Genomic DNA, 20,552 nt, shown 5'->3' on the forward strand with positions numbered 1-20,552 from the left:
TGTGTTCAGATGTTTTTAAAATCAGTTCTTTGCCCACGCCCACCTGTTGCATCAAAATTTCCAGAGTCTGGGTCTGGAAATCTCTATTTTGAAAATGCCCCTTTGACCTTTCTAGATTCTGGCGATATTCTAATATTTTTATCTGATGGTTGTTACACAAATACATATACGTTAAAACCCTTCAGTGTGTCTATTTAAGATTTGTGCACTTCATTGTAGTATTTCATGCTTTCTGTAATACCTCTTGAACTTTTTTTTTTCTTTCTTTTTTTTTTTTTTAAATCAAGTAAACCACTCCCAATGCAGGGATTGAACTCATGAACCCAAGATCAAGAGTTACATGCTCTACGGACTGAGCCAGCCAGGCACCTCTTGTAATACCTCAATTAAAAGAAAAAGATTTTTTTTTTAAAAGACACATTACTCTCCTGATTTCATTAAGCAGCTTGTAGTGGTTACTTAATAAACACGATTAATTGTCCACTGTTCACATAGTCATAACCCAAGAATAGATGACAAGGTGGGTCTTGGCTCCTGGGAACATAAAATCTGGTGATAAAGTGTCACATAATATAAAGCTTTATACTTTAGGAAGTCTTTTTGTACAGACTGTCTCATCAACACTGTGGCTTATAGGCAATTTACTATCCCTGCTTTTTTGTTAAACTTATCCCGGATTACTCAGCAAGTAGGAGGTAGTTGCATGACTTTAAATTAAGTCTTTATAACAGCCTGTAATTCCTTAGAAACAAGAATGCTTCAGTTAACAACGACAAAAACCCAAATCACAAACCTCATATGGAGGAAAAAGCCAACGTGTTTTTATGTATCTGTAGAAGTCATTATCCAGAGAGTTCTTAATAGATATGGAATTTGTGTCAAATTTTCCTACAGTTCATTGTCACTTCATGTTCCCTATTTTTAATGTCACAATTCCAATGGACTCTGGAATTTCAGTATGTTAAGCTTTCTCTAGTGACTGTGATGACTGTGGAAAAATTTTTCAACTGAAACACCTTGCTCTCTATGGCCTTCCTAACTTTCCGTTTATTCTTGCCTCAAGAAAATTCTTGCCTCATTTTCAAATTTTTGAGAAGTATTTCTAGGAGATGCTGTCCAACATTGAATATTGTTCTTCCTGATTACATTTAGCATTTATTGTTTGTTCCATATTCTTTGGCACTTGGTCATTTCACATTTAACTCTTTTTTTTTTTTTTTTGAAAGATTTTATTTATTTATCAGAGAGAGAGAGGGAGAGAGCAAGCACAGGCAGACAGAATGGCAGGCAGAGGCAGAGGGAGAAGCAGGCTCCCCGCCGAGCAAGGAGCCCGATGTGGGACTCGATCCCAGGACGCTGGGATCATGACCTGAGCCGAAGGCAGCTGCTTAACCAACTGAGCCACCCAGGCGTCCCCACATTTAACTCTTTATTACTGTCATGTATTGTTCTTTATTTGTGTACACAAATCTTGCCTTCCTAAAAGGATTAGAAGCTCCCTGAGCATGAGACTATCCCATGTGGTGGCACAGAGTAGGATTTTCTAAGTACTCTTTGACAGTAACAATACACTCAACTTGGTTTTTCCTTCCTTTTCCTTTTTCCCCTTGGTGTCTTAAACCCACTAAAGTTAGCTGCTGTTACATCCTTGGTGTAGGATAAAGTGGACTAATGAACTTCGTAGGTGGAATCTCTGGGTCTCAATACCCAAAACTCTAAGAATAAGGCTCAGAGCTCTTTCTTCTTTTTTTTTCTAATGGGTAACTTATGTGATCAGAAGTCGTCATAGTTGGCATACAAGTATGCCAAGAAATCATGTTTCCCTTTGCCAATCATCATCACCTGAGGAACCTTTTCAAAATACTGTAACATTTGCTTGTGTGTTTTATTCCTTTACGATCATCCTCACTGGCCCTCTTAGGGCATGTCGAGAAACACTGGTATTCATGTTTATACAGCAACTTCCTATTTTAGAAGGTAGGGCATGGTCTCCAGTATGGGACGGTTGGAGTATATATCAGTATCAACTTAAGAATTTGTTGGTGGTCCTGATTCTGGAGAGTGAAATTACTGCTTTTCAAGCCCTCACTCAGTAACTGACTGTATCTCTTGTATACTCTTGACTTATGCTTATCTACCAGATACCTGGGCTCACAAAGATTCCATAAAAGGCCTCTCTTCCTATCATATTTTTACAATTAAGCTAGATAGTCTTCCTTGTTCAGTAATTTTCTTTATATATTAAAATGATCCTTAGTTTTTTTTATAAAACAGTGTTTTGTTCCTTAGGGAGTTTCCCCTCTTTAAGTAAGGCTAGTTTTGCAATTAATTCAAAGGTGGGATGACCACTGAGATCAACTTCAGAGGGAGTGCTCCTGCTTTTGCTCTGTGGAAAAACTCATCCCCCCAAACTTACCTGGTAGTTTCCTCTCATGTGGATTGGAATTCTAATTAAAATTTTATCCTCAACTCTTGAACATTATGAAACTCCATTGTTTTTTATGAAAAGCATGTTATGATATAGAAAGAATATGGACCTATGGTCTAAATAGCTGAACTGAAATAGGGTCCTTAGAATTAACCTTCCACTACCACCTCCACCAGCCACTTCCTTCTTTCCTGTTGCTCCTCTTCATGCATATTTTCAGGTTGATCCCTGCTTTGTTTTCAGTTCCTCTTTATCCAAGATAGCAACTTTGGGCATGTAGAAGATATGTCCTGACTGACGTGCCTGCCTTTCTGTTTCTAGGTGGGCCATGCACAGACACAGCTCATGTCTCGTTAATCACACCAACCAAAAGATCCTGTGGTACAGGTATGTACATCATTCTTATCTGGATTCATTCTTATCTGGATTCCTCATAGAAATTAGCTACTGGTTTTAACATGGTGTCTTTCCAGGATACTCTCTAATTTCTTCCATCAGTTGTCAAGTGGTGTATTATGTGCTAAGTATTGGGAGTAAGGTGGAGTGAACAGGGGTCAGAGTTGTGCTCTTTGAGGTCAAGTTGAGTTAATGCTGGCAGCTAGAACCAAGAAGATGGACATTAAAATTTATCTACTTAATGTTTGAAGAGTATTGTTAAGACATGAAACAGTAAAACAGATAATTGCCTAGTTTCTGGCCTGTGTCTAATTTGTCTAAGTCTTGGACCTACTACAAAAACATTATTTAAATAGTGGAGCTGCAGGGTGAAAGAAATTTTGTAGTACAGATAATGTTTTAACTTGACAATTATAGTATCCTAATAGTTTTAGAAAATTATTTTCTCCCATTCATCTTAAAGCTGAGGGGTATGCTGAAATCATTCTTTTTAGGTGCATAGAATCCCAAACACACATCTGTGCTTATGTGACATTTTTATTAAACATGAAGTCATGAATATTGTAGCTTTCTAAAGAACAGTCGTAATGCCCATTGCTCCCTTAGTCTGTAGCTTAGTTTATTTTAAACATTATTTGCCTTTTCTAGTAATGCTGCCTTAAATTTAAAATATCTTAAAAATTTTTAAATATCTTAAAAATTTTATTTGGGAGAGTCAAACTAAGTATATTGTTTTTTTCAGAGGTCACAGAATCTTTTCCATATCTTAAAAAGTCCTTTTAACTCCCCAACAGAAATAACACAAACTATTTCTGTGTACAAAGTTAAACTAAGCCTCAGTCCCTTTAAATGCTCCTAGTTTTGATGTTAAACCTGAAACAGGGCCTGTCCTTGCATGGTTTCAGAGTAACGTCTAGGCATTGAACTCTAAGGAATTTAATTTTACTCTTCTCTACCAATTTTGAGATGGGGCGGGGAGTATGTGAGATTGTACTACCATGCTCTCATCCTTCCTGTGCCCAGTACCTGAGCTCTCCTGGGTAGTTCTGGTTGAGATAGAAGAAAGCTGTGCCCTTGGGTAAGACCATCCTGACTGATCAGTGGGAAGTTAAGAGAGCCAGCTTCCTATACCCACTCTAGCCAGAAGCTTGAAAACACTCAGAGCCCTTTGATTTCGGGCCCAGCACTTAACATGCACCAGTATACTTAGTCTTTCTTCATTCCTTTCTTCCAGTCTTGGTTCCCAGAGTAGAGTCTACCATTGGCACTACTAACATGTTGAGGTAGTCAAGGAATGGGCTTCAAGTACATTGGGTCATCAGAGAGATTTAGAAAGGAGACTCATGTGCTCAGCGTAGACACTGATATTAGTAGGAACCCTTCCTGAATATCATGTGCTTTTTTCCTTCATTTTCTAGGCAGATTTCTTTCCTCTCTCTGCTCCCATACAATTTCGTTTATCTAAAAATAATCACAGTATTTACTGCATGCTTACTAAATTACCAGGCACCATTCAATATGTTTTATATACATGTTCCCTTAATCTTCAGAACGGTTCTGCAAGATAATTATTTCTCTTTTGTAGATGACAAAAATGGGCACTCAGAAAGTTAAGTTTTTCTGGGGTGGTAATATTGCTAGTAAGCAGTAGAGTCAGGACTTGAACACAAATCTTTTATTCTTTTATTAAGTTTCTAAATTTAATTTCTAATATAGGTAACATACAGTGTTACATTTGTTTCAGGTGTACAGTATAGCAATTCAGCATTTCTCTGCATTACTTAGTGCTCATCCTGCTAAGTATTATCTTAATCCTCATCACCTATTTCACCCATACCACCACCCACCTTTCCTCTGGTCACCATCACTTTGTTGGACACAGATCTCTCAGATGCTAAAGCCTGTGTTGTTTCCCACCACATAATGTTACTGCTTATCACATTTTACTGTAATCATTTATACTCCCAGCCAGTCAGTGGAAAAACATATCATTGGTGAAATATGGAGAAAGAGAAACAGGATTTTGAAACACTGCATATTGTGAAGTGGTTTAAAAATGTTGAGTTCTAGAAACAGATCTGATGTCAGATCCTAGCCTAGCCACTTAACAAAATGTGATTTGGGGTAAGTAAGTTAACATCTAAAAATGTGTTCTTCATCTGAAAAATGGGATGAAAACTCTTTCTCATAGGTTTGATTTGAGAAATAATAGACATAAAGCTCACATAATCTTCAATAATGGGGCCTGCTACCATACTAATCACTAAAGATTCTGTGTGGTGTTGATGGTGTTGGTATCACATTAATATGTATCTTAGGCAGAAAGAAGAGTAGAATAGAAGTTATTTTTAACAGAATGGATTGCCGTTATCTAGTTTCATTAACTGATACTGTTGATCACATTTTTTGTTGCATGTCAGTACTATATCAGGAACTGAGGGTAGAATGCACATGATGAGGGAGGCATTGAGTTCTCAATCACACATTCCCAGGCCTCCTTTTAGGTGAATATAATACCTCTTAACTAAAAAGAGATTGAGACTTTCTGGCTTGGAAGGAGATTAATGCACTGTGCAGGTCACTCCCAAAAAGCCTGAAGGAAAGTAGAGATTTCCTAGTGTGGTACTTCTTTTCGAAAGCCTGCCTGTGTCCCCTCAGGCTTCTTAAACTAACCAAATGGCTTCTGCCTTACACAGAAGGGTCCTGACTTCAGAAGACAGAGCTTCATCACTTTCAGAGATAAATTAAGTGATTTGCTTTGAGAATCACAGGTTGACTGTCTTTGTTTCCATCTTTCTGTCCTGGAATGAGAAGGTTGCCCATTGTAGGGATTCTGGGCATTATTTTGGTGGGGGGGGGGGTGGGAATCACCACCAGTTACTTATTGTTGTGTTGCTGGAGTATCTTGTATTCTTTTCTTTAGGTCTAGTCTTCAAGAGTAGGGCGCAGTGCTTCTAACACATGCCCTGTGGTGCTTCTGCCATAGTGGGTATCGCAACTAAAGAATATCTTCGGTTCTCCTAAAGAGCTCTCGGACGTGGGCTTCAGGTGTAGGTGATCAGTAAATAATTACCATACAGCCACATGTTATTTCTTATGAGCTGTAGAGTGAGACCCTCTGTATTAGGCTATACCAACTCTTCCCAGCCAATCTGTCCATACAAGTTTGGACCTAAAGCAGCTCCTAGCATAATAATGACATTATAGGGGCGCCTGGGTGATGGTGCAGTTGGTTAAGTGTCTGATTCTTTATTTTGGCTCAGGTTATGATCTCAGGGTCGTGAGATCAAGTCCCATGATTTACTTCACATCCATCCATGGATGGATGTGAAGCCTGCTTAAGATTTTCTCTCTCCCTCTCCCACTCCTCTAGTCCCCCTATGACTTCCATCTCTAAAGATAATAATAATAATAATGATGATGATGTTATATTAGAAAAAGGATACTCAGGCTAGAATCAAGTGGTTGTGCTTTTTTTTTTTTTTTAAGATTTTTATTTATTTATTTGACAGAGATCACAAGTAGGCAGAGATTCAGGCAGAAAGAGAGAGAGAGAGAGAGAGAGAGGATGAGGAAGCAGGCTCCCTGATGAGCAGAGAGCCCAGTGTGGGGCTGGATCCCAGGATCCTAGGATCTTGACCCGAGCTGAAGGCAGAGGCTTTAACCCACTGAACCACCCAGGTGCCCCTCAAGTGGTTCTTTAAATGAGTGATCTCTGAAGAAGGGCATATAATAATAGTCTCTGAGGTATGGGGAGAAAATAATAAAAGCTCTTCATCTCAGCCTTTTAAAATTTCTGTTTTCCAAACTTATTTCATAATTATATATTAGTCTATGCACATAGTTTAAAACCAGCAAGTTCACAGAGAAATATATATAATATTAAAGGAATGTAGTCAAGTATTTTAGAAATGCATGTACACTCAGAAAATTGACCTCAAATAGGTCATTTCTTTGTACTTTAGTACAAAGTACTTAGTACTTTGACAATTAGATATTAAGATTAGCATTAGACACATTATTACATGGTCTTTATACATTAAGGCCTGAATGGTTGATTATGTCTCTTTATTTTTCAAGTGACTACTTTTTGATTAGAGGGTATTGTAATTTAGAAAGGTGGACAGAGCTTTAGAGTGGTTGGTCTATAACCATCAAAATTAGAGTGGGAACTCTTTTTAAGAAACTGCTTTGTGAGAACTGTGCGTCTAATAAGCAGATTGCAGAAAGGAGCAGTAATGGCAAATGAAAGATCAGTTTGTATTTGTGAGCTAGGTGAGAAAGGCTTTTCTTTAGATGCTGGCTTTTAGCCACATAGCACTATTAACATTTAAACTCTTTGTAATCTTTAGGTGGGGGGCAGGGGAGAACGCACTGTAATCTTTGTGGTATTTAAGCAGAGAAAAATGAAGTGAAGCTGTGTGTGGCTTTGTCGAGCTTCAGGGTATCTACAGTGAGCAAAGAGTTGAGAGAGAAGTGCTGCCAAGTCTCAGGTTGCTTTTGGTTAGAATGTGAGAGTTAAAGCATTTCATACCTTCAGATTACTAGAGAGAGGTTATGTTTCTTGCAAAAGCTCAGAATGTTTTGCACATGTTCCCTTGTTAATTCTCACAACATTCCTGCCAAGAATGAGTATATTGTGAAAGAAAAGAGTTCACTTTCCTTCGCGACAGACTGCCAGAAGATTCCCTTTTGTCCTTCATCTTTTTTATCAAGTTACGCCTTAAGCCAGAATGTAGTCCAAGCTATGGTCATCTCCATCAGATAACTGTATTTTGAAGATAATTTGGATGTTTAGATGAATATATGAGGTCCTAATTTTGTGTTTAAAGTGCCTTGTGGGACAGGAAGGAAGTTTGTTCCATTTTCATAGGATTTCTTGTTTAAAGACCTAACTTTTTCTTCATAAGACTTTTTTTTTTTTTAACAGAGAGTTACAGCAAAAGAAATAAGTTGTTTTGTGTTTCATTTGTTGGCGCTTGATGTTGATGAACCTTAAATTGTAAGCTGTAATTGACAGAACCATGTCTTGTCTGAAATGTTCTTGGAGAAAAATGTGTTTCCACTAGGACCCTTGAACAGTGACTAACTCACGGACCCTACTTCTTCAAAGAGGGGCTTTAAACAATTCTTTGCTCTGGGCCCTACCTTGAATATATGAAGACTTTTTAGCATATCAAAAAAGGAAATTGTGCCTTTCCTAGTTCATCACTCTTATGTGCCTTTATTTTGTTGTTTTCATTTTAATAGTCCCTTAAAAAAAAGATTATACTTATTTATTTGAGAGAGAACACAAGCAGGGGAAGCAGCACAGGAAGAGGGAGAAGCAGACTCCCTGCTGAGCAGGGAGCCTGATTCTTGGCTCCATCCCAAAACTCTAGGGATCATGACCTGAGCCGGTCAACTGCTGAACCAGCTGAACCACCCAGGCACCCCTGTAGTCAGTCCCTTTATTTCAGAAGTTAAAATAAGGAAAAAGACATAAGCAAGTTTACAGACTTGATGAGACTGTCAATAGCCTTTTGGTTTACCATATCTATATCTACTTTTACTCTTTTTCCAGCAAGTATGTTGCATAAATAATATTTTCTCTGATACGATTGAAAAATTAGGGTTTTAAATGCTGTGTGTATGTTAAAAATAGTGATTATAATTAGTAGACTATCAAGTAAAATAACCATTTGTGGGGCCATAAGGGAGCTGTAGTATTGCCTGAGATGAAAGCAGATGGGACTAGAAACTGTCCCGTTAAACATCAAGGCAGGTTTTTCCAGAAAGTATCATCAGTTCCACTCTGTTATAAGAAGGATGTTAATTCCTTTTAACTGTATATCCCTTGCTTTTAAAATTTTTCTTTTTTCTTTTTTCTTTTTTTTCCATTTCTATTCCTTTTCCTTTTCTTTCAAAAGCTCATATTAATCCTTTGGAGTTACCTGTTTTTCTTTTAGTATGATGAACAGTGACATGAACTAGATACATTTGTATTGCTCATTGTCGCCCCCACCCCCACCCCGCCAGCATTTTCTTGACTCTCTTCTTTCAGACAAGCTGCTTATGTTATTGGCTGTTCTTACAAAGACAAGGGAAGAAACCCCCTTTCAGCTGGAGTTAGGAGAAGATTGATGTACTGTACACTTTCCACATCCATGTTCAGAAGCCAGTTAAAAGGAAATGTTTCATGGTTGCTTATATTACCAGGAGGTTTATATAAGATCTTTTAAATTGATTCAGAAGCAAAAGGGTGGTAGTGTTAAATCAGAGGTGGCCCTGTACATCTGAGAAATACTTAGAGTTGTGTGTTTTATCTCCTGGTAGAGTCAGTCAATATTCATGGAAACTTCTCAGCTGGCTGTATGGGTCAATATTGCGTACTGTTACGTGACCCTTCTATAAGGGATGCTTTGGTGCTTTAAAGAGACAAGACTTTGGGTATGAGTTCAAGTGTAATTCAGTTCTCTGTTTCATTCTTTCTCCTTGGTCCTTCAGGTATAGCTTTTCCCTCAGGTCTGCAGTATCAGCATTTAAGACAGAAAATTAGAAATTTGACCTACTTATGTAATACGCAAGTTCCCATCAGGAGACTATTAGGGAAGATATAAACCTTTCATTTTTTATTAGCATTTAATGTAACCATTGAAGAAAGATCAAAATAGTAAATCTATCATGGTGAAGAAAAAAGGATTAAAAAAATGTTTTACCTCATGCACTCATCTTGGGTCCTAAAAGAATTCATTGGATTCCTGGAGCAGGGGACAAAAAGGATAACAAATATTTGGCAAGATTGCAAACATTTCTGTAATCTAAAAGGTCTGCCTTCCTGTGTTTTACTGTAGAAAACAAGTCATAGGTTACCATGGTATGCCTTTAATGGCTGTTTACTGATACTGGATGGTTTTTGGCACGTAGGTGGGCAACTGGAGAAAGGAAATACTCTGCTAAATGCTTCTTCTTGTGTTGGCTTTTATTTTCTGTAAAGATGTTCACCTGCCTGACTTGTTGGTTATATTAAAGAAAAGAATGAGGTAATGAGGCACTGTATAAATAGATGCTTTGATGTGATTTGATACCCAATATGTAGATAATAGATGATTTTCAAAATCACCTCACATGATGTGTAGATTTCAGAAAGGATTGGGGAGAGCTTACCTGTAAATGAGAGTTTGGTCCCATTGCCACCAATTGATGTGGTTACATTATAGGACAGCTAGATATGTAATGTGTATGTTTGCTGGACTTGAAGCCAGACGCTTGTTTTAGAGGATTTGAGTCTTGTTCATAAGAAGCAGTATCTTCTCTGAAAAAAGGCTGATCTAAGTGATGATCAAGCCAGGGTGCCAGTCTGTCAGGAGGCATTTTTGCTCTCAATGGATAAAAATACTCTCCATTATTAAAAGGAAAAGGAAGTGTGATGAGGCCTGCTGCTGTTTTGGATGTGCATACATGAGGAGGCTAGGCTTGGTGCTGAGCCACTCGTGGTGCACATGCTTTGTGCAGACTCAGTTTGCTTACATCCTTGAATGCAGTTACAGCTGGTGTGTGTGTTGGGGGGCAGGTTGTGGGTTTGTTTCTTTTTGCATTTGTGGTCATTTATTTTATTTTATCACAGCTTGCACTCTTACCAAGGAGAAAAACCTTGAACTTACATTAGCTGTTCTATTGCTCCACTGGGGCAAAATGCCTGAGCCAACACTATTTGAAAAGGATATCGAGGGAATTTAATTACCCCTCTCCGTCTTTGGAACTTCTGGATTTGGGGGTGTTTCAGGTGCTGCTCCATAGCACATAGGTAGGTGCCTGACGGAGGGCAGCATGTTAGAAACATAGCTTTCCTGAAGCAGTCTTACCAGAAGGAGCGTGATAGAGCAGCCACAGAGCTGCATTATAAATCAGCCGAGCCTTGCAATGATACTGCCCATTAAGGAGACTTTTTTTCGCCCTACTCAGTTCCTGGCTGTACTAATAGAACAGCGCATCAAGCAAGGCTGTAAATAAAAGTTATTACCTAATAGGTGGGTACCGAAGTGGAACGGACAGAGCTGAGGCATGGAGGCCTTATTACTGCTCATCAGCAATTATAAACAGGATAAAGTGTCTGGGACTTGCGCTGATGCAGCGAGGCTAATAGAGGCTGGGAATGACACTAGCCGTGATAGGATGATGTATGCTGATGGGTTTTTACTGCCTCATAGTGCTGCTTGCTTCCAAGACAAGTCATGTTATCCGTTTTCATGCTTGCTCATCTATCTGAAGAGACAGTCTCCTATTGTCTGTTCTGCCACCAGGTGGGCTGGCATTTATTCCTCATACCTGTGTCTGCTTCTGAGGCACTCCCCGTGTGCAGTCTTAAATATTTCATAATCATGGCCGATTAAAGCTGGAATCTTATTGTATTGCCTGCTGTCATGGATATAGATCACACTTTCAGAAGTGGTTGCTTATGTGTAATATAGGACCAGCTGAGAAACTAGTTAGTCAGCCAGGCCAGTACTTTATTAAAAGACCACTGTGACCGTAGGAACATGCTAAAGAACTGATAAGCATGTGTCTTGCCCCTGGCAGCTTATGGCATAAAAAGTCCAGAAACATAAATATAACTAATTCTATAATATCCTATAATATTACTAAAGCTGTAGAGAGCAAGAAACATAGCTAATGTTTATTTTTTAAAGTGAAGACAGGGAGGAGAAATTATGCTAATTATTTTTTTAAAAGATTTTACTATTTATTTGACAGAGAGATCACAAGTAGGCAGAGAGGCAGGCAGAGAGAGGGGGAAGCAGGCTCCCCGCTGAGCAGAGAGCCCAATGTGGGGCTCGATCCCAGGACCCTGAGATCATGACCTGAGCTGAAGGCAGAGGTTTAACCCACTGAGCCACCCAGGTGCCCCAACTCTGTAAAATGTCTTGGGTATGTTTTTCCTTTTGCATGTAGAGTAGTGATTTGACTTACCAATTCCTGCTTATCCCTTTTTTTTTCCAGAGAGAGAGTTTTCTCTGTAGTGGCCAGTGGAATGGAGGAAGAGATATAAATTGGAGAAAAATGTTTTAAAATAATAGTAGGATTTAATAGTTGATTAAAGTTGGCTGAAGAAAGAATGCAAAGTTGGAAAACTGGGCAACTGAGGGAAGAAAGATATGGCTGATGGCAAGGAAAGAGTAGGAAGAAAAACTGAAACTTTTCAGTTTCTGATGAGCTAAATTTTAGGTTTATTATAGATAGTCCTATAGAAAATTATAAATATCGGTCTAGTTTGGAATTATTAATCTAGAAGCAGTGATTAAGGGCCTGAAAGTGGATAAGGGAATGAACACAGAAGAACAAGGAGTTGCTAAGGACTGTAATTGGGATTGTGGGCGAGAGAAAAAGAATCCAGTGAGTTAAGAACCTTAAAGAAAGGAGAAGGCTGCATACAGGGTCTGAAAGAGGTAAGAGAATACGAGCCAGGAGGTATGAGGACTGAGGAAATTGTTGCCTATGGCTATCAGAATATCATCAGGAAACCTGGAAGAAGTTAGTATGCCATGGTGTGAAACCAAAGCCTATGAGGTCATTAAGGAGGGACTTAACAACCAGGAAACAAGGGCAAGAGACAGAAGTCATTCAGGTAAGGATTTAGGGGAGACATTAAAAACCAGTAAGTAGTGGTGATTAGAAGAGAAATGGAGTTAGGCATTTCTTGACATGGAGTTGTTTAAGATACCCAGAAGGGAGACAAACGATAAGAGACTCTTAATTTCCAGAAACAAACTGAGGGTTGCTGGATGGGGTGGGGGTGTGGTAGCGGGGATAGGGTAGCTGGGTGATTGGACACTGGGGAGGGTATGTGCTATGGTGAGTGCTGTGAATTGTATAGGACTGATGATTCACAGATTTGTACCCCTGAAGCAAATAATATATGTTAATTTTTTAAAAATAGGGAAATATTTTGCCCTTGTTAAAATACAAAGGAAAGGAAAGGATGACCCAGCTTTTGCACCACTGGGTATTTACCCAAAAAGAATGCAGGAACACTAATTCAGAGGGATACATGCATCCCTGTTTATTGCAGCATTATTTACAGTAGGCAAATTATGGAACCCAACCAGTGTGTCTGTCCATTGATTGATGAATGGATAAAGAATGTGGTGTGTGTGTGTATACCTACACATATATAATGAAATATTATTCAGCTATAAAAAAGAGTGAAATCTTGCCATTTGCAATGAAATGGGTAGAGCTAGAATGTATAATGCTAACATCAGTCTGAGAGAATCACATACCATATGATTTCACTTGTACATCGAGTTTAAGAAACAAAATGACCAAGCAAAGAGGAAAAAATGAGAGAAAGAGAGAGACAAAAGACAAATCAAGAAACAGACTCGACTCTAGAGAACAAACTGAAGGTTACCAGAAGGGAGGGTGCCATGATTGGGATTAAGGAGTGTATTTGTTGTGGTGAACCCAAGGTGGTGTATGGAATCGTTAAATCACTACTATATCATACACCTGAAACTAATATTACAGTGTGTGTTAACTCACTAGAATTAAATAAAAACTTTAAAAAAATATACGAATGAAAGGTACATGGAAGGAGAAAGAAATAGAAACTATTACCAGAGAAATAGAAGAGATACACAAGCAAGATTACTTAGAGGCAGAAACCCAGGGGTATTAGTTGTCTCCAAGAGTATAAGGAAAGAGATACAGATACAGATAAAGCGATTTTATTTTTTAATGTATAGATAGCTTGGGGTATACTCTCCATCCCATGGATTTCCTAAAAACCACAACTTTCTATTTGAAGCTACTCTTTCCTTTTGTATTTCACTGGTAACTAAATCATAAATCATAGTCCTGACTTAATTTCAGATAACTTGTAGTTTGAGAGGACTAAACATTTTTTCTTTTGACCCCTTCCCAGACCCAACTAAAATAAAAGCACAAAAATAACCTGGAGACTGAACCATAAATAAAATTGTGTGTGTTTAACAAAATCAACACTATATATAAATATATAACAATATTATAATACTATTGTATGTGTTTAACATAATCAACAAAGGATTTCTAAAAATGTTTTCAACAAAAGATTTTTAATTTCTAGACATTGTAGTGGGAATGGGTTGAGGCTGAAACTTGATGACTGCAGTAGTGGCAGCCACTGCATGCAAAGAAAGTCAGAAACAGGGCAGAAAATGGGGGTCCACTGAAGGTAGAACGAGGAAAGAAGGATAGAGATCGGTGGTTTAGAATGGTGGGCTCTGGAGGCAGACTGTATGGGTTCCCCTTCCAGTTTCCCAACCACGTAAGAGGAAAAACTGTTGGGCTGCTCTGTGAGCCTTGATTCTCTCCTCTGTAAAATGACAGATCTAACTGTAAAGTTGTTCTGAGAGAAATGAGATCCTGCATTTAAAGCACCTGACATAGTGCCTGATATATATGTTCAGTAGGTACTAGAGATGTGAACAGAAGGTACCTGATGATGAAGGAGTGTGGAGGAAAGTCAGAAAGAACTCCAAGCTCCAATAGTCTGGTTAGAAAAAGACTCGGAATCAGAAACTGTGGTGGTGAGGCCCCCGAGGCCAAGCAGATTGCAGGGTGGAGATCAGGCAAGTCAAGGCAAATGGGGAGAGCTGTTAGCAGTCCTTGTTTGATACATGAGGGTAGTGAAAGACAGGAAGCCCAGAACTCTTAAGAAAACTGGACATCAGAACAGGGAAAATCAAACTTCTTTTTTGTTCTGTTTTGTTTCTGGGACTAGTTTTCTTTCTTTCCTTTTTTTTAAATTTAAAAAAAATTTTTTTTTAGTTAATTAATTAATTTATTTGACACACAGAGATCACAAGTAGGCAGAGAGGCAGGCAGAAAGAGAGGAAGGGAAGCAGGCTCCCTGCTGGACCCTGGGATCATGACCTGAGCCAAAGGCAGAGGCTTTAATCCACTGAGCCACCCAGACACCCCTGGGACTAGTTTTCAAAGTAAAAATTTTACTTGTGTATTGGTAGAGAGAGATTTCACAAGCTTGACTTCTTAAAAAACAAAACAAAAGCAAAATACAACAAACCTTATATTGTGAACTCTTCTCTAAGCTTCTGTATTATAATTGAGAACTTCTCTTCTTTCTAGGTCAATTCACAGTTTAGGAACCATCGAAGGTTGATAGTTTTCTTGTGGTTAAAATTTTGATAAAAAGACTGGCTTTTACGTTCAAACCAACAACATGAAAGAACTTTAACCAATAAATTCAGTTCTTTATGATTAAAAAACAGACAGTTTAACCTTGGAAACATTTTTGTCACAGGGGCCTTTCTTGTTGTGATTAGTTATCTGAACAACCAAGTGCCTCTGTGGGCTCAGTTAACCAGCCTCCCACTACATATGTATAATTATTTTTAGTGCATACATACACTGCTGTAAAAGCTTATTTGGCCTTATGCTCCCTGCCGTTCTGGATTCTCTGTTTCATTACCAGTATCCACCCACAGAGCTTCGGAAAGCCATTCCCAAATAGCAGAACCACAACTCGGAATTTTAAATAAACCACATCTCTATTAGCCCAGTGGACAGGGGAATTAGTTACATGCTATGCATTGCCCGCATCCATCCACCCCATCAAAACTTATTAAAAATGTATACATATATAAGCAAGAAAATGGGGCATTTAATTCAGACTGTGTTAATTTTTCTGTTACTTTGGCAAGGAATAAAGAAAGAGAATATAGCAGACAGCCTTTTAAGATTTTTACCTTGAATGTGGGCCAGTATTTACTTGAAAAAATATATTGGGCACTGTTTTTTGTAAGAGAATGTTGAACAACTCTTTTCTGAAGATGTTGTTATTATTACAGCTTGAAGTATATGTCCAAATATGTAGGGTGGCGTTTAAAAGAAAGCTGGGCTGGGAAGGAAATTTGAGTAGTATTGATTTGAATGGGAGGTATTAGCTGCTGCACAGTGTTTTCCAGCTTGGCATTAACTAATAGTTCCTGTAACTGACAAGGATTCGGATCTACTTTTTCTTTGGGCTCCTGTTGATAAATCCATTTCTAGAAGATTAAGATCACATCTTGAGGTCTTGGTCATCATCTTTCCTGGAACAGCAGTTGCAGTAATTGATGACATTAAAAATGGGTCCTTACTGGGATTGGAAGAAGTATAGACTAAGAGAGTGACATGTAAAAAGGTCTCTGACTAATCATTGAAGTATACTTCCAGGTAAGTGTTGACTTCACTGCAAACCTGGAGAAAGCATGAGCGTTGACTTTACTGTTGATTACTTGCTACCACCATCTTGTCATGCACTTTCCCATCAGACTTAAGTAATGTCAACATTTCTGGGAAAGAATTCAGCAGGCACTCTGGCTAGTTATCTGCAAGTACCACTACCCTGGAATATAATTTTTTAAACATAATTTAGATTTACCGAAAAGTTGCGAGAAAATTACATCAAATTTTCACTTTTTACCCCCCCACCCCAGTTCACTGGCTTTTTTTTACCCCCACCCCCCACATTGACCTTGTGTGTATTTGTGTGTGTTTGTTGAATCCAGATCCCTATTTCAGTAAGTTGCCTTTGTTATACTAAAATTTTCAGTGTGTAATTCTTAAAATCAAGCCACAGTACAGTTTGCTAGGTTGCGAAGTAGACGTTGATATTATAATATATACGTGACTTCCTGGTATTGAGGTGCACAGCATGGATGTTATCATAAATACTGATTCTTTTAATGAAGAGTGCTGGTGAGCAAAGCCATTGAATTGAGGTTAAAATGTTAGACACTGCTTCTCTCATGTCTCAAATATGGGCTAAGGAGAGTTTTCATAATAACTTTATGCAGAATTCTTTGCCTTTAATTTTCCTGCTTGTTTTACAAATGGGATTATTTCTCTTAACTTTGCAAGCCATTTTCTTCAAGGCAGCTCTCTTCAGCTCTCTGTATACTTGGCAGTACCTGCATGAGCCCTGATACAGCCCTCAAGAAGGAATACCTAATGTATTCATTCAGGAAAATCAATAAATAGAATGACAGACAAAGCTTTCTCTGGGCAAGCTTTATCATAATATGTTAAGTTCTAACTTTAGGTCCATTTAGCCTCGCTTGAGGAAGAATAACAATGCAGCACAGAAGTATTTATTCATAAACTGGAGGATTTACCCTAGGAATAATGAGCCAAAAGATTAGATCTTGGGTGGAAGAAACGAAGCAGTAGGTAGAGACAGGAGCTGAATTAAGCTGTTGCTAAATTAGAAGGAAAAAAAGTTTAAAAACAAATCAGCTATTTAATCTTAGCATCTACTTAATTATGCATTCAAGCAGATTTTTTTAAAATAGCAAAATATGAATGTTCAGACATTTTTTCCTTACATTAAACTTGGACCACAGCCCGCAAGATGACAGTCTCTCATTGCAAGATTACCATCATTAAGGACTTATTCCCTGTGACAGAGATGATACTTGTTGTTGAGCACCAGTGGAGTACTAAATACAGTCCGTTCTGCCCCTGCCCCTGGAGGCTTGTGTTATTAGCCAGACAGGCAGAACAGTTGGATGTTAAGAACGCTCACAGGGAGAGTAGTTAAGCTTTATAAGAGTGAGATGATGGACATAGGAATATTTGACTTATTGTATTTGTTTTTAACAAAAAGCCAAAAAAATTGAAATAGTGTCTCACTGTTCTTTACCCATTTTCCCACCTTACCTCCATACTCAGTGTTCTTCCATAAAGAACAGGTATTTTCATTGGGAGGGAGACAAACCATAAGAGACTCTTAATCTTAGAAAACAAACTGAGGGTTGCTGTGTAGGGGGTGGAGAGGGTAGTTGGGTCATGGACATTGGGGAGGGTATGTACTATGGTGAGTGCTGTGAAGTGTGTAAGCCTGACGATTCACAGAACTGTGCCCCTGGGGGAAATAATACATTATATGTTAATAAAAATAATAAAAAAAAATGATGATGTCATCTAAAAAAAAAAAAGTATTTTCAGTCTTCCTCTCAAGAGCCTCATGATCAGATCAGGTTTAACCCTTATGGAAGTCCTTCATGCTTTGGAGACCCATGTTTAGGGTTAGGGGTGTCCCATTATTATTTGAAGACTTCGGACTGTTCCTTCTTCCAGGCCTTTTCAGATATTAAAAATGGTAGAAAGAAATGGCTATAATCACATGTACTATTCGGTTGATCGGGACAGTTGTATACAGTTGAACCTTAAAAAACACAGGGGTCAGGGGCACTACCCCACCCCCAGGTGAAAATCTGGGTGTAATTTTTGAATTCCCCAAAACTTTACTAATAGCCTGTGTTGACCAGAAGAAGCCTTAATGATAAGATAAACATTTGATTGATAACATATTTTGTATGTCGCATGTATTATATATAATTCTTATAATAACGCAAGTCAGAGAGAAAAAAAAAATCTGAGAAAAATCATAAGGCAGAAAAAATACATTAACAGTGCGATGTATCCTCCCCCTGCTGCCAAAAAAAAATCTGTGTATAAGTAAACCCTCTTTGAAGCAGTTTAAACTTGTGTTTAAGGGTCAACTGTAGTTTTATAAGGTATGATTTGAAAATCTCTGGGCTTCATGTAACTGCAGATTAGGTAGAAGACTTAATCCATATTTTTAGGCAGTTTAATTTTTAAATGAGCGTTCTAAGGAAGAATGAAAACAGTATGCCTATCTTACACACAATTATAGACAAATATAGATCATTCATGGATTCTCTCAAATTTCCCCCTCTTTGGATAAATGAAAATGAAATGTGGCTGATCTTAGTTTTTTTGGAAATACTGGAAAAGATAGAACAGAAGTTCAAGACCAGTCTTAGCACTCTAAGAGTCTTAAAACCCTCATGCTCATGGACTGAAGTTTGTGGTCAAGGAGCAGAAATTAGAGGGCTTGGGCATGTGACTTTGAGAAGTATATCTTTCTCTTGGTTTTCTTAATCTTGCTTCTCTCTTTTTCTCACCTTAATAGTGTTACCTTATTCTATACTGATGTTATAAATGTAATATTTTTAAAAAATCAATGCATTATAATATTGTTAAACTCTAAAATACCCAAGCAGGTTATAAAAATGAAAGATGATCTATTGAGGATAATTTGTCAGTTACAAAGAGTAACTAAAATATCTGTGGGGAGACGTAATATGGTTTAGTTGGGTAGGCAGGAGAGGTGTCGCTGATGGAGGAAACTAAAGGAAGTGATACCAGACCACAACCAGCTACAAAGGAAGACTGCTGTGTTGCTGGTGTGGCAGGTTTTGTTGACCAAGTGGCACCTCTGTAGGATGGATTTCCTGGTGATACTCTTTAACTAAATTGTGCAGTAGGAAAGGCATTAAACGAGGATGGGGTGCAGTTTTTCAGATGAACGAGTGGTTTATGGGCTATCCACCTTCATCTGTCTTTTTTTTAAAATTAAATTAAAAAAAATTTTATAAACATATAATGTATTTTTATCCCCAGGGGTACAGGTCTGTGAATCGCCAGGTTTACACACTTCACAGCACTCACCATAGCACATACCTTCCCCAATGTCCATTACCCCACCACCCTCTTCCTACCCCCCTCCCCCCGGCAACCCTCAGTTTGTTTAGTGAGATTAAGAGTCTTTTATGGTTTGTCTCCCTCGCGATCCCATCTTGTTTCATTTATTCTTTTCCTCCCCCCCCAACCCCCCACATTGCATCTCCTCTTCCTCGTATCAGGGAGATCATGTGATAGTTTGTCTTTCTCTGATTGACTTATTTCTCTAAGCATAATACCCTCTAGTTCCATCCACATCGTCGCAAATGGCAAGATTTCATTTCTTTTGATGGCTGCATAGTTTTCCATTGTGTGTGTATACACACACACACACACACAAACACACATCACACCTACTTTATCCATTCATCTGTTGATGGACATCTAGGTTCTTTTCATAGTTTGGCTATTGTGGACATTGCTGCTATGAACATTCAGGTGCACGTGCCCCTTTGGATCACTACGTTTGTATCTTTAGGGTAAATACCCAGTAGTGCAATTGCTGAGTCCTAGGGTAGCTCTCTTTTCAACTTTTTGAGGAACCTCCATGATGTTTTCCAGAGTAGCTGCACCAGCTTGCATTCCCACCAACAGTGTAGGAGGGTTCCCCTTTCTCCGCATCCTCGCCAGCATCTGTCATTTCTTGACTTGTTAATTTTAGCCCTTCTGACTGGTGTGAGGTGGTATCTCATTGTGGTTTTCATCTTTCTTTTTAAAGAGACCTGATACATGACCTGTAGGGAGCATCAAGGTAGTTGAAAAGAGAAAGCTTTGACTTCTGTCTGTGTGGTTCATAAAAAGGCAAGAAACCATGTTTTACCATTTTCTGACCATTAAATACAATTTCAGATGAAAATAACTGTCTTTTCTTTTGCTAGTAGGGGGAAATACTTTTTTACATCCTCCTATAGTAGCAAAGGAACTTTTTTTTGGATAGATTTCTAAAAATAACAGAAAATTAAAAATGAAGTTGATTTTTATAAATTAAATACTATGGGTACAGTCCACAGAAATTCAGAGTTTGCGTGAATGGGAAGAAAATGTTAGAATGGTAAGTTTTAAAAATCATATTCTAAGAGCAGAGGACAAGTAGGATTATCAAAAGAGATGTATCTAGAGAAATTGCACCATTTTATTTAGATAAGAAGGTCTGCTCCTGTTCCTTCACCCCTCTCTCTCACCAAGGCAGCTGGGTTTTTGTGTACATAGGGGTTGG

General features: G+C 38.3%; 1 protein-coding gene across 2 annotated transcripts in view; it reads left to right on the forward strand.

Moving 5' to 3' along the window:
* The window catches only part of ZFAND3 (zinc finger AN1-type containing 3), a 337,147-nt gene that overhangs the window by 277,155 nt on the left and 39,440 nt on the right, over positions 1-20,552 (forward strand). For both annotated transcript variants that reach the window (XM_032339812.1, XM_032339813.1), the window contains exon 4: positions 2,750-2,815. In XM_032339812.1, coding sequence (XP_032195703.1) covers positions 2,750-2,815 — 66 coding nt within the window. The remainder of the gene's footprint in view (positions 1-2,749; positions 2,816-20,552) is intronic.

Source organism: Mustela erminea, chromosome 4 (genome assembly GCF_009829155.1).
Source record: "Mustela erminea isolate mMusErm1 chromosome 4, mMusErm1.Pri, whole genome shotgun sequence".
In the NCBI taxonomy this organism is placed as follows: domain Eukaryota; kingdom Metazoa; phylum Chordata; class Mammalia; order Carnivora; family Mustelidae; genus Mustela; species Mustela erminea.